Source organism: Aptenodytes patagonicus, chromosome Z (genome assembly GCF_965638725.1).
Source record: "Aptenodytes patagonicus chromosome Z, bAptPat1.pri.cur, whole genome shotgun sequence".
Taxonomy (NCBI): domain Eukaryota; kingdom Metazoa; phylum Chordata; class Aves; order Sphenisciformes; family Spheniscidae; genus Aptenodytes; species Aptenodytes patagonicus.
In genome coordinates, this window is record NC_134982.1 from 24,573,025 (window position 1) to 24,587,559 (window position 14,535).

The 14,535-nt window shown below is 36.3% G+C and overlaps 1 protein-coding gene across 2 annotated transcripts in view; it reads right to left on the reverse strand.

The window, feature by feature from the left end:
• Positions 1–14,535, reverse strand: part of ADAMTS6 (ADAM metallopeptidase with thrombospondin type 1 motif 6) — a 158,655-nt gene that overhangs the window by 26,229 nt on the left and 117,891 nt on the right. For both annotated transcript variants that reach the window (XM_076361965.1, XM_076361964.1), the window contains 6 exons: positions 13,279–13,381; positions 11,998–12,131; positions 9,893–10,016; positions 8,572–8,652; positions 4,677–4,840; positions 2,802–2,940 (listed from right to left, as the gene is read on the reverse strand). In XM_076361965.1, the coding sequence (XP_076218080.1) occupies positions 2,802–2,940; positions 4,677–4,840; positions 8,572–8,652; positions 9,893–10,016; positions 11,998–12,131; positions 13,279–13,381 (745 nt within the window). The remainder of the gene's footprint in view (positions 1–2,801; positions 2,941–4,676; positions 4,841–8,571; positions 8,653–9,892; positions 10,017–11,997; positions 12,132–13,278; positions 13,382–14,535) is intronic.

A 14,535-nucleotide genomic window follows, 5' to 3' on the forward strand; every position in this document is an offset into this window, starting at 1 on the left:
TAGACTTAAGTAGTGTCGAGTGGAGATGAGCTAGTCTGTGACACAGCCTCAGAGAATGGTCCCTGCTCAACTGGTCCCCATTTCACAGAACAGCCACAACTACAGAAAACAATTTAGGATTTCATAGTCATCCTTAATTCTGTCATTTCCTGGCTTCTAAATACTTGCAAATTTGATGTTCTTTTAAGACAGCTTTTTAAGTGTTACATACACCTAGACAAAAAGACGTAACATTAAAATATAGACATGTTCAGAGATGGACAGAAGTTAAATGCATTGACTGGAATTTAATTTGCCTACAGCTTTTTTATAAAGCCTATGCTTTGATATAAAAGTATATCTGGCTCTACATCATCTAGAGCTTTTCTGGATCAAGATGGAGTATCATATGATCAAATCTTGATCAGTCCATGCACTACAGGTGAGCTACACCAACTACAGTAAGAGGCAGGAAAATGTTGATGCCTTTAACTTGTTCACAGTCTGTCCGAAAGTCACTATATAATTTTTTTAACCTCATAAATAAAAAATAATTTCCATACTAGTATTTCCCACACATGCTTAGTGTGCTTTTTTTACTTTCAGTAAGAAATTCTTTAACTGTTTAATATTTTGTTATCCTTTGATGTAGAGCAAAATGTCTCTTCTAAAGACAGAGTTCAACTAAATAGAACTTCAGTAATGGACTTCATAATGAATCCTATAGAAATAAACAAAGCCATGCAGTGGTTTCATTTCGAAGTTTTCTCAACACTTCATATTCATATTAGCCAATTTTTTCAGTTACAGTCTCTGTCTCTACAATCTTTGTCTCCCTTTTCTTTTTCCCTGACTCAGCTCCTTTTTAGAATTGTGTCTTCTTTTGGCATATGGCGAAAGGTGTTTCATAAACTGGGGGGAATAGCAGGTACTCATATGGAGAAAGCAGATACAGTTTTTAACATGAATTACAATGAAATACTTATTCCCTGAGCACAGAGCTCAGTGAAAACAAGTGACCATAGTATATCCTCATAATAAGCTGAAAGAAAGGAGAGAAAAGTGCCTGGTTTAGCCACCATAAGCTACTGAAGAAAATCTTTCCCCCAAAAAAAAAAGTTTCAAATGAATAAAAGCATGCAGTTTTCAGGGATTCACAAATCTTTCCTTGAAAGTTAATTAATTAAGTCAAAATGTTTTAATCTAGACACGTGCCTACTCCTTCAGAGCCAATTATTTTTTCCATTGTATATTGTCTTACCTGTGAAATGACAATGACCTGCATGACAGAAGATCCATGGCTAAACTTGTCTCTACCTAAATCAATGGGAGTTTTCCCATGACATCAAAAAGATCATTAACTCATTGCCATCATAAAAATAGGACTTGGTAGTACTTGTAAGGTTCTGATACTTGGAACTGTCTTTTGCTATAAGCTAGGCACTTCCCCTCTTTATACTTCTTTAAAATGTTCCTTTTCCTACCAGACTCACCATGACTAAAATAGTAGTTAAAAAAGCAATCTGCCACCCAGGAAACCAACAAATAAACAATAAAGATATTGGAGAAAGTTGGCACCCTCCTCTTATTTTGTTTCAAGACTTTCTCTATTTAGAGGCACAGAAGAGAATTTGCGCTGTTCTTTGTGTATTACATATGGCTAAGCAAACAGCTGTATTTAAACAGCAAACAACTAATTACAGCCACAGCAGGTTCCAGCAGAAAGATGAGTCAAGATGGTTCTAAACATGAATACCTCCAGTAGCCAGGAAAACAAAAGGACAAATATTTGGTCCAAAGGTTCTTTAAAAAATATGGTGTCTTCCTCTTGTATGGGCAGCACACAGTGCGATACGAAACTGAAATTCTGAGGTGGATTTAAAGCGCTCTCTGATATCTTCTGAAACTGAAGTATGTTGGGGAGATGATACATTCAGTCTCCAGAGAGAAGAAAGATACTATTCACACCAGCACTTCTACTCACCAGTCCTTGCAGCAGCAATGGTGTTGGCTTCGAAGGAAGCCAACTGTCCTGCTCTCCCAGCCAGAGGTAAAGAATTGCATTGGTGGCCACTAGAGGGAGGATTAGGAATATAGTAAATTGTGGGCAAAAGGCACCCATGATGAATCAGATGGGACAACCTACAAATCCCCCACCGCTGCCAAAGGGCAACAATTCTCAGATACTGCTATGGGCTGGGAAGTATAATCCAGTTGTTATCATCTGCTACAGAGGAGCTGCCAGTATGCATCCTAATGCCCTATGTAGATGAGGCACTTAGGGACATGGTTTAGTGGGCATGGTGGTGTTGGGTCGATGGTTGGACTCGATGATCTTAGAGGTCTTTTCCAACCTCAATGATTCTATGATTCTATGATTCTAAACTTTGGTGGCTGGAGGATAGGAGGGCTGACTAGGATCATGTGAAGCATACCTACAAACACACAAAGACACATCCCTTTATTTACAGTTGCCTTATTTGCCTTCTGGTTTTTAACCTCCTTACTTAAAACTTCTGATGTCCTTTATCAAGAAAGCTTCTGTGAAAACCAAACATACCAGCTTCAAGAGAATCTCAGAAGAAGAAGCAGCAGAGAGAGACATACTGTGCCAAGACACATTGTATTTAATAAAAACATCTGAACATATTAAATGTACTTCAAAACAAAATCTGTTGTGATAAAATAAATGTTCTTTCACTAAAATTAAGGTTTGAGGCATGTCTGAAAGAAATGTCTTCAATTAGTTACCTAGATAAGTATGTAGTAAAGTGTATCTTGCAATTCAGTTTACCCTGTAGCTTGACTGCCTGGTGTCTTACCTCCAGCACAAGTGGCAGAACATTCTGACCAAGGCAGATGATTCCATGCAAAGCCAACTTCATTGTCTCCACTGCCAGTACGAGAGATGGGAACATTGAATTTATACCTTATACCCAAATTTTGTTCCTGTAGCAGAATCTGTAGTTGAAAACAACTGGTTATACCATTAAAACAGGCAAGCAGAGGGCAACTACAGTGACATTTAATCTAGGTATGTGTTATGTCCCATAGAAGGGAAAAAAGTAATAAAGGAAGCCATAGTAGTTCTTTTAGGTATTCCCCAAAAAATCTGGACTAACTTTTAAAACATATACAAAAGAAAAGTATTATTGTCTAAGGTGAACTTTGTCTTTTTCTCCCCCTTAACACAACTTTATAACTTCTGTCAGTTCTTTATTCTTGACATAATTGTTCTAAAAAGCCAGTTTTCTTAATGTCTTAATGTCTTAATGGAAATTAACTTGACAGCTGAATAATTACGTGGGGTCAAAGTTGGTTTAGGACATTACCGTGCGAACATGCAGCAGTCCTCACTGAAATCTTCTGAGGAGCTACCCACATAGCAGTTATGAACCTAGCTCTGCCCTTGTTTGCACTTCTAGTGACTATAATAATAGTTAATAATAGTATCAGCAACAGACTCTTGCTGAGGTCATTGCTTTCCCCTAACGCAACAGCCAACAGCATTAGCTTGGTGGAATCACACCTGTGATTCCTTTAAAGGAGTATCAAAACTCTTGCTGCAGCCGTATCACTGCAGGTGATACAGATGGAAGTGCAACAATCACCACGAGTTTTTGTCTACCCTCACTGCTGAACTGCCCTTCCACATACCACCTGTCCAACACTAGCCTTTGACTCTCTATCAAACTTTTTCCTTCTGTTGCTAATAATATATATAATGTTAGATGCAGCAATCTGACACATCTTAGAGCTACTTCTCATCCCCTTCTACCTTCTGTGATATTCCGCAGAGGCATATCTGCCTATCTCCATTGGACAAAAGAGCAGAGAACTTTCAGTAAGGAAGTCAGTGGCACTGACTGAATGAGAAAAGGCACTATAACCATTGTGTAACTCATTCTGTATGGAGTCTCTAGCTCATCCACACCTACAGCAGAAAAACCAGGATTCAGGTGTTTGAAAATGCTGCCTAAAATGTGAACGTCCAGGCAACAATTATTCCATACACAAAAATATCCCGTCTGGCTTAAGCAATCCCTGAACTGCAAATCTGGCAGCTGACAGAATATACTGGGCAAGTATTACCTTGTTCTTATACTCCTCCTCAACATAGTAGCGCAACAGTAGGCTCACTATTGCCCGCTGTCAGAGACAGGGTATCAGGATCCTGGTCACATCTTCTGTTACATTCTCGTATTTTGTATAATCTGTTCAGAGCAATGTATGTCACAGCAACATACTTTAACACGGGTCAAATCAAGATACTTCTGCTGTGGTAAGAGTATACTTCACACTCAGGCCAGGCTTAAAACCACTGACATCTACAGAACTGTCAGGAACTGTCATGCTGTATCTCAACGCTTCCATGTATTAGCAGTATGCAGAGATACAACATACACCCCATTTACAATTTCAGCTGCGATTATTCCGAACCACGTGTAACAGAGATGGGGCATTTTCTGTGAGATTTCCTGGGGCTCTTCTGACTTTATCCCTGTTTCATCACAACGTTTGCCAGTCAGTTTTGAAAGGTAAGAAAGCTGTGTTAAAACACAAATGCAAAGTCCCAGCTTGGCAAGCTGTATACTCTTTGAAAACACAACTTACTTTGATTTCATTCATGGCCTTGTCTTTTCTCAGAACACAAATACGTATTTTAAATTTCAGAGATAGATTAATTATAACTTTACCATGACTATGAGATTTTCTGAAGTAGGGCCTAGTGCTTCCAAAGACTCTGGTTCATCTGTTGGCCTCTTGTAATGGAAAGCTGTTCCAGCAACATCAAACTTTCTTGGCCAGTCAATAGTCCAGGCACCATTAATATAGTAGTCATCCTCTTCAGATTTTAAAGCTTAAAAAAAAATACAAGCCACCTAAAAATTGGAAGCATCATTTATAATGGAGAAGCCATTGCAAATTAATCTACTAATCTGTTAGAAGTATGTGAGCTTCAGCTCAATATCACTATTTTTTCAAGCAATATAAAGCCCTTTCTTTAGCCCTGGTCAAAATATCCCTCATGCAGTTTGACAATACTGCCTCTGCAATAATCTTCAACATGCAGGTATACTTCACAGATTTGAAACACTCATGTGCTTTGAGTGAAGAAACTAGCTCTGACACATTCACTTATCTGGAATTCTCGAAGTAATTCACATTCCTTACTGTCTATATAGGTTTTGTAGCACAAGAAGGAGATGGTAAAAAAAGTGAGCATAGAACAAGACAAATCGCAAGCAGTACTGTACTAAAAGAAAGGAACAGTACTTCACTATTTGTCGAAGTTACGTGGGAAAAAGAAATAACTATGTTACAGCTGAACATCAGTATTTTGTTTTTTCAGTGGTCCTATTTCCACATAGCCAAAATTTCTATCCACCCTGCTTTTACAAAATCTAGTTTAATTAAAAGAAGGTCACAGGGTCTCCCAAAGCTACCGAGACATATTAAAGTCTCTCTTACTGTCCCACTCAATCCCAAACATTTTCTTGTCAGTATGTCTAGTATCTACTATGAGCAAATTATGAAGGGAATTCTTTATTTATATTATTTGAGACATATGAACAACAAATGAGACATATAAATAAGCACAAGAGAACACACGTTCTCATACGTTTACATAATTAATAATTCTGAAATTATATGCTATCAATTGTATGTATGCTATATACACTTAAACTAATGTATATCCAGAAGCAAAGCAGTTCGTTTTTTACCTGACTGCCGAAGAAAAATGCATTTGCATTCTGTAAATCAATTTACCTAATGTCAGTTGTTACGCATAGGTGAAGGTCACACAGTTGTGAATAGCATTCCAATAATATAATTACATGACAATGATGACGCAGTGGCATAATGCTATTAGCATATGAGACAGAATGAACAAGTTAACGTCCTAATCAAATCATTTATGAGAACTTGAGAATGCAGAAAGCCCACAGAAAATTAGCACACAACACCCTGTTGCGTAAGGGGAATATAAGGGAGTATGTCACCCTGGATCAAGCCATTTAAGGGAAGATAACAGCATTACTAAACACACATTTTTTCAGCAGCTCTGAAAACACGCAATTTTGTTGTTGCTGGGTTATTTGTTGGACAGATCAGTTTAAAATACTGAATTATTTATGCAGAAATGTGCTTTTGCTGTCTCAAAACTAGGAGCAATACTGGTGCAGAAATGATCAGCTAGAGACAGGGGGAGGGAGAACAGGTGCTGATTGAGCTAACTGAATTGCCAAATGTCTCACTGCAGCCTAAATTTGAGGCCATGGCTTACAAAAGAACTGGATCTTAGTTTAAGGAACCATGGGATGTTTGTTGAAAGTTAGTTTGAAAGCGTACTAACCAAAATGAACAAAGACAAAACTTTGAAGCCGCTGCGACAGCTACAGAGGAAGAGGGTTTTTTTTTTTCCTTTTTTTGTATACTTCCAAATGGAGAAATTGATTTCTTAGACTGTGGTCACATATTTGGCAGCAGTGCACATAAAACAAAATATAGTAATATCTGCAAATGGTTATTTTCAGCTGAATCTGGTTCACGGTGTGGCCACACAAACAGCTGTCCTGGAACAACAGAGGGAACTCCATAAAGACAGGGAAGGAGCTGTGAAGTTGACGCTGCCACTAAAGAAATATCCATAAAACAATACCCTTGAGGTATGTATTTTAACATAAAAACACATTTTTAACTACCATTGTGCTAGTATAGTTATTTTAAGGGAGCAGACTTATTAGGAACCTTCCTTTCCCCAGAAACTGGTGATCCTAAAATAGTGATCTGGTTCACACTCACAGAACAAAACATCCCATCACAAAATGAAATGGACCTTGCGACTTAGTAAGATTATCTTTCATTAGGATATAATGGCACCTTTGAAAGTTGGAAACACAAGAAACTAGTGAAGGAGAGGAATCACCCATTTGTGTAGTCAGGGCTTCTGTGGCATGAAGCAAGGTAGTGAGGAGAGAGCCTGAAACTCAGGAACCCCTTGAAATTGTGACAAGCACATAAAAAAAGTGTTTATGTACCACTTTACATTTTTAGATCTGTGGCCAGATTAAATACCAATGAAGTTGTCTGTGTTTTTTTATTTAAGCCAAAAAATTTACATTTTTCATTCATTTTATACAGATGGTGCCAATCTAAATGCTTTTCTACATCACTTCCCTCTGCTTATAAAATAGAGGAATAACAAACCTATTTGTAGTAGCCAAGAGTTACTGTCTTTGTTCTGGTTTTCAGTTGCCCATGGAATAGTTCTTAGCAGAAAATGACCATGATAGGATGCATTGTATGCCTCTCTCCCACCACCTGTTTGAAATGTCAGTATAGTATATATGAGCAACCTTACGTGCAGTATATTTTGACATGGGGGAGGGGCCACGGGGAGTGTGATGCTGAAACAATAGTAAGTACTGTACTGCTGGAGTAGTGGTGTTATTATTGCTGCAGAATGGAGGGAGACTGATTATCTGCTGAATTACAGAAGGGTGGGGGCAGGCAGAAAGAAAAGTAGGCATCCAACAGTAAAAGGTACCATTATTATCAATATAATCAATTCAGGAATTCATGTAGCTAGGAGGATAATTGCTGTTCTAACTCACACTTACAGGCATCATAAGTCTTTCCAACATGTTAGTGTTATATATATCAACTACCTGGAGTACAGACTGACAAAAGTAGCCTCATCAGCTGCTGTTCAGCCTAAACAGGTAGTAACTTTTGGTTGTGTTAATCTCTTAGTTTGCTGTACAACTAATCAGCTCTCTAATCTATTTTTGACTAAGAAATGGTTGTTCTTGCGCTACTGTGAACTGACTGCTATGCAAATCAGGGTACAGAGACTTCCAGAAATGCATTTTGTCTTGACTTTGACGAAGCCAGATTTGTACATATCAGTATTAAAAAAACAGAAAGCAAATTTAACAGTCTTTAAAAGAAAGGAATAATAATCTGCAAATTTGAATTTAATTCTGTGCTTTACAACAGGCTTCCTGAATGATCTCAATTAAGCACCTAGTTTTTCTGCACCTCATTTTCCTTACCTATAAAACAGGGATGGCACCTAGTCCATACAACACAGCAACACAGAAACACTGTGAAATTAATACATTAAATTGCCTTAAGATAAGGAGACAGTATTGTTAGCATTTAAGTAACTATGGCTGTTGGATGAATAATCATTCCAAGAATAAAACTGTGTTTTAAAAAAGTGTAATCCCCCAAGATCAGAGACTTCCCAAATAGAAGACACTACCTTAGAGGGGGACAGTAGATCATTTGAGTGTTCCTCATCCACTTCAGCTCAAGTCTGACACTGTAACTATAGTGAAGTTGACCTGATTTTGCACTGAGTGGACAAGGAGGAATCACATGATGTATTTCATTAGATCCGTTCAAGAGAATACATCCTAACCAACTGCTGCAGCTGTCTGATCACAACCTAATATTAACAGCTAACAATTCCCCCTGCTGCTTGTACCATGTGCATGGTTTGGCCAAACCAGAAAATATACCTTCAAATCACAACATAAACTCCGACTTAATAACAGTCTGCTATTTAAACCATGCTCTTACCAATGTAGTTCTTTGACATTGCCACTTCTCTTATTTCAATGTGCACAGAACCTCTTGGAATTTGAATCACTTCCATATAGCCTATAAGACAAAGGTAAATTTTATTTGTTGTTGTTTACGTTAATCAATATTAGTCATGGAACTAACCATTAATAAATTATTTACTACTAAAAATTAGTATGAGATAAGGGATTCAAATGTACTTGAACATTTTCTTTCATGCGATACAAAGGAAAACTCTTTAAAATTTCATACAAAAATTTGAAAGTGATAGCAAGAACTTACCATGTAGTCAGGAATTCCTTTTTTGAAGTGCTAAGAGAGTCTTTTCAACAGTGTACCACATGTAATTAACGTACAAAATGACCTTAGGATCACAGGATAATTCAGGTTGGAGAGGACCTCAGACAGTCTATTTAGTCCAACTTCCTGCTACAGGCAGGGTCAGCTAGGAGATCAGACCAAGTTACTCAGCACTTTATCCTGCTGGGTCGTGAAAAACTCCAAGGGTGGAAACTGTACAACCTTTCTGGGCAACCTGATCCACTGCTGGACTGTCCTCCCAGGAAAAAAGTTTTTCCTTCCATTCGGTCAGCACCTGTCTTGTTTCAATTTATAGCCATTGTCTCTTCTCTCACCATGTACCCATCACTGTGAGGAGCCTGGTTCTGTCTTCTCCATAACCTCCTCATAGGTGTTGGAAGGCTGATACTAGGTCCCCACAAACCTCCTCTTCTCCAGGCTAAGGCCAGTTCTCCCAGCCTCTCCTCACAGGGGCAAGCGTTCCAGACCCCAATAATCATAGTGGTTCCTCACTGAACTGAACTCACTCCAGTGCATCAATCCTTCTCCTGAATTCAGGAGCCCAAAACTGTTAACACTAAGATTGCAACACTAATATTGTCTTTTTTTGAGCTATGCTTTAAACTAATTGCCCATATACATTTCCTGAGTTCTTAATAAGATGAACTTAAGAAACATTTCTGGATTCTTTCTATTCTAAAATTTCATGTATGACTTAATACCAGATTCTATCATACACAACAGTACTCTTACTATACCTCCATAGCTAAATAATAATACCCCACACACACTTCATTTTAAGTGCATTAAAGACCATGAGAACTAATTATTCAGTAATGAAACATATTGTTGTATTTGACATAAATCCAAACTAATACAGAAAAAAGAAACAAGGAGGCCAAAGGAGTCAAAGTGAATGACCAGCAGCAATGCCATGCTGGAAATCAATGCAGCATTGTTATTTGCTAAAGCGTCATCTAAATGCATTGTGCAATAGAATGGACATGTATGTGCATACCTCCTCTGGGCAATGAATCATTGAAGAAACCTTCAATGGCTTCACATGTACTCCCATCTCCTCCACAAACACGGCATCTATCTTCCTTAGCATCAGACCCCAAAATATTATCACAACCTACATGCTGAGAACAGATAAGAACAAATATTTTAACAGGATGATGGTCTTGCACCACTATCTTCATAGGTTTTTTTGAAGTGTTTCTCTCAAGTTTGAGATATTCAGTTCTTCTTATTATCTACTCTGCTTTTGATAGCTGTTACCGTAAGTGGGTTTTCACTTACCAGAGAAAGAAAACAAAAAAGGAGAACAATCCACATTTTGGGTTGTTATGAAATCTTCATTAGTAAGTACTTTGTATTTCTACTGTGACTTTCAGGAAGGGATCTCACAGCGTTTTACAAACAATGTAATTATTACAGTTATCAATAAATGATTAGTGATGTTTTTATTTAATATTACAACAGCTGTGTTCAATCTATATTGCTTTGTTAAGGTAAACATTTGCTGTGTGTTCCTTAAACATTTATGTAGCATAAATAGTGTTATTGTTCCCAAAGGCATTTACAGCTTCATAGACCATATTTCCACATCCTCCAGGCAAAACTTGCAATTATTTTCCTAAGTTTCAATGTAAAGTTTAAATGACTTCACTGTAAGAATGAATGCAGAATGAAACTTAGTGAAAGGCTGAATTACATGCTGTATTAGATAGGATTCAAAAGCCTTTGGAAAAAAGAGGTGTCTATAACTGATCATAAAAGGTACATTACATTTCTGATTATCTACTTGAGAAATGTATGTACAATGAACAGTGATTAACTCCTTATAACTTATTGATTCAACCCTATTACAAAGCTAATGGAAATAGAGACAGCTGGATCCTTAAAAAAGAAAAAAGAGAGAATGAACAAGTAGGATGTAAACAGAATGAACACCTTACCAATTTTTTCCAGGATTTATACAAAAAAGAAGGCAGCTACATAACTTTGTCTACTGTCTAGCAATATTATCTACCATCTTGTAAACAGGTAACATATAGGTCATAAGAGAAGTTAAAATACTCAAAGTTAAAATAATTGACAGTAGTATTATTCTAACCGTTTACATTTCGACCTTCTGATTCACCAAGACGACAGAGGCCCAACTTTATTACATAGCTCGTTCTCAACTTGAGATTTAGTCTGATTATTAGTTTTAAAAGAGTTCTCAAAACTACTAAAATCTTCTTATGTATAAAGTAAACCAGAATTCCACAGGTTATTTCTTTTGCCCTTTTTTTTTTGTTAGTTTACTAATACATGGCAAATGCTTTTGATCTTATCATGTTACTCAATAAACATACATCTTCAGCCCTCAATTTAGCAAAAAACTTAAGCATTGGGTTAAACTTTAGTTATGTTGTTGGTTTCAGTGAATTCAAATAATTTTTAGAGTCACCAGCACTGTTCAGATGTCTAGACTTAAATACATAATTAAACGCCTTGCTAAACTGAAGCAGCAGTGGGATGTATATAACCAAAACGATAGCACAAACCTCCAATTCTATTAAAATTCATGTAATGCAGTTCTATAGGAATCTTACAAGATAATCAGATTTTTAGTAAATGGCAAATACTTGCATCATTATACACTTTTTCCTAGAACTACAAGGGCGATACTGACAACTTTCTGTTTCAATTACATTAACAGCAGAACTGTTTGCAACAAGATGAACTAGTTAGAGAGAAACAGATTAATATGTTCACATTTACTGTTTTCAAGCCACAGTGGTGTTCTAATTGGAATGATGGAACAGGCCTTGTAACATTGCAAGGAATCTGTTCATCTCCTGTTGCCCTTTCCACCGACTCTTCCACAGAAATCATAAAGCAAGAAAAAAGAAGACAAAATGAAGGATTCTACGAATGCCTGTGAGAAGCTACTGAAATTCTAATTTATGCAATACCCTTTTTATCTTTTTGTCTCAATCTTACTCTTTCATTAACAACTTGACCTGTCAACACTCCCATTTCATATAAGTAACAAACAAGTACCGTAATTAAATGTAGGAGATAGTAGACACAACAAAGTAATCCACAAGTACTTTATAAAACATTTGTAACCTTGCATTCTCCATTGATACAGATATCCAGTGAATCAGCATTGCACTGAGTCCCATCTATTACTGCAGGAGCACGTTCAGTGTAAAAATTATAACCTTCAGCCAAGCAGTTTAATGCACATGGTTTAACCCCACCTGGACAACAAAAACGAATGAAAAAAAACCCAACAGAAATCTTGAAAAGTTAACAATTAGTTAAAAATATATATGCATAAACAGAGCTGAAATTTATTAATTTTATCTCATACCTGACACATATAATGTATACACTTTATTTAACTTCCCTTTATTGATTTCTGTACTTGACTCTTCTTTCTTGCAAAAAAGATTATTTTGCATAGTAAGATATGGCAAGGTTGGCTGGCTCCATAATGATTCCATTATGTTAACACAACCCTAATGATTATTGAACAATTTAAAACAATAAGGATACCACTTCACCATTTGAAAAACAAGAGTAACAAAAGAATGTAGTGCTAGAAGTATATCAGGGTAAATTTCAAAACCAACATCAGACTATTTCAATTAGGAATTTAGTCCTATTGAATTACAGTACAGCTCAGACCGCGTGATCACAATGATCCTTTTTAGGCTTTTATCTAAAAAAACTAAGAGTAAAACCATTCAAGTCAATAAAATACAAAAACACAAGGGGTAAAAAGGACCTATTCACTCAGAGTTTAGAACAGGAAAAAACAAAATAATAAAAGGGCAACCTACGAACTTTGAACAACAACAGAAACATAACTAAACTTGATTAAACTGTCTTGAAGAGAAAAAGAAATTACAACCCTCTTCCCTGCTGCAAAATACCCTTTTATTGCATAGTACAATTATTTATAATTCAATTATTGAAGTAGTCATTAGAGACTCTTATAAATGCTTTTACTCCTTTCACCTTTTCCTAATATTCTGACCTTAAGAAAGGAAAACTTATTGTGAGATTTTTTTTATACTGAACTCATCACTGTAGCATGAAAAGAACTTACAGATCACCTACGGAATCTCTAATTCTATTGCAACTGCAAGTGGAGAAGGGCTCCATATTTTTAAAGTGGAATCCCTACAACGATGCTCACTCCCCTTCACAGTAAAACAAAACTCCACCAGAATAGAGATGGCTATTCTGCAACATTTTCAGCAATTGACAAAAGTACAAATTTAGCAAACTTAGCTCATTATATTTTAATCAAAACATTGTATTTACAACATTAGTCTCTATATAACATTTACATAATTTTGAAGACTTTACACATAACATTTTTGCAAAGCTAACCATTACCTCCAGTGTAGGGTTTCCAGTTATAATACTTTCCCCGGAAAGGCATATTGTCAAAATCCGCACATTGCTTTTCTCGAAAATCACGGGCCCCTGAAGGACACGGCTAAAATAATAATGACAGAAAAGGGTTAATTTCTTCCAAATATCAACATAAAAGTAAATGCTTATATTCTTATATTGCAAACATAATCATGCAAGAGACTAGGAGGTGGTTCCCTGCTTTATCTTGTGGCTCTGATTCTGAAACTTGCTTTATTGCTTTACAGTTGAAGTGTCTATTTTGCAATCTTAGGCTGGCATGAAGTAACTGAAGTAATTTAAACAAAGGTAAGTGTTACGTAACAGTTTCCATAAAACTGAACAATCAGAATCACATCAAACTATGCTTCATAATCAATCCATCAGCTACCTCCTTATAAACACACATTAAAAACAGCGGAAAAAATTTAAACAAAATCATTTTGGTAAGAGCTGTAGACTCAGTTATACTGTACTAAGCAGCTGTACTGAGACATGTTATTAAGACATCAAGAAAAAAATTAATAAACTTCTTAGAGAGCTGTATCACCTCTGCTTACTTGTAGCCTTGACAAAAGCATTGTGTTAAGGCTGAGAATGAGAACAGATATCAAGTCTGGCTCTGATTTTTACCAGTCTCCAAGCGTGATGCTTTCATTTAAATTTTCATTACTTTGCATTACCAATCACAAAACTGTAAAGTATCTTTTTACTTGGAATAAGGGTAGATGTAAGTGAAATTCATCTCAGAAAGAATTATAGAAGAAACAGAATTCTTTGCTGTTTCTCACATTTTTCATCAGCAGGTTCAAAATAATAATGACAACTAATCTTAAATATACCCAGAATTTAGATAGCACATTAAACATTGTTATCAATGTGTAAGTACCTGCTGAAATTGCAAGCTTCATCAGACAAAGTATTTGAAATACAGATTAAAATCATTTTTAGACTGAAAAAGAAAAGAATTTGTTTGACAGAAATCAGAGGTGTTAATAAATATTACTATTTTATAAGCAACAGAAGAGTCCATTTTATGGCAGGTTTACTTGTCTTCCTATGTATCTAAGCCAGTTAGCACTGTTCAGAAATCTGAAATGCATTCAAATGAAAGGGTCTCTATAAACGTGAATGATAAAAATTTACTGCACAATGCAAGTATTAACATAACAATTATGATTCTCAGTGTAAATTAATCAGGCTCTTATAACAGCCAGTCCATTGCAATATGATTCAGAA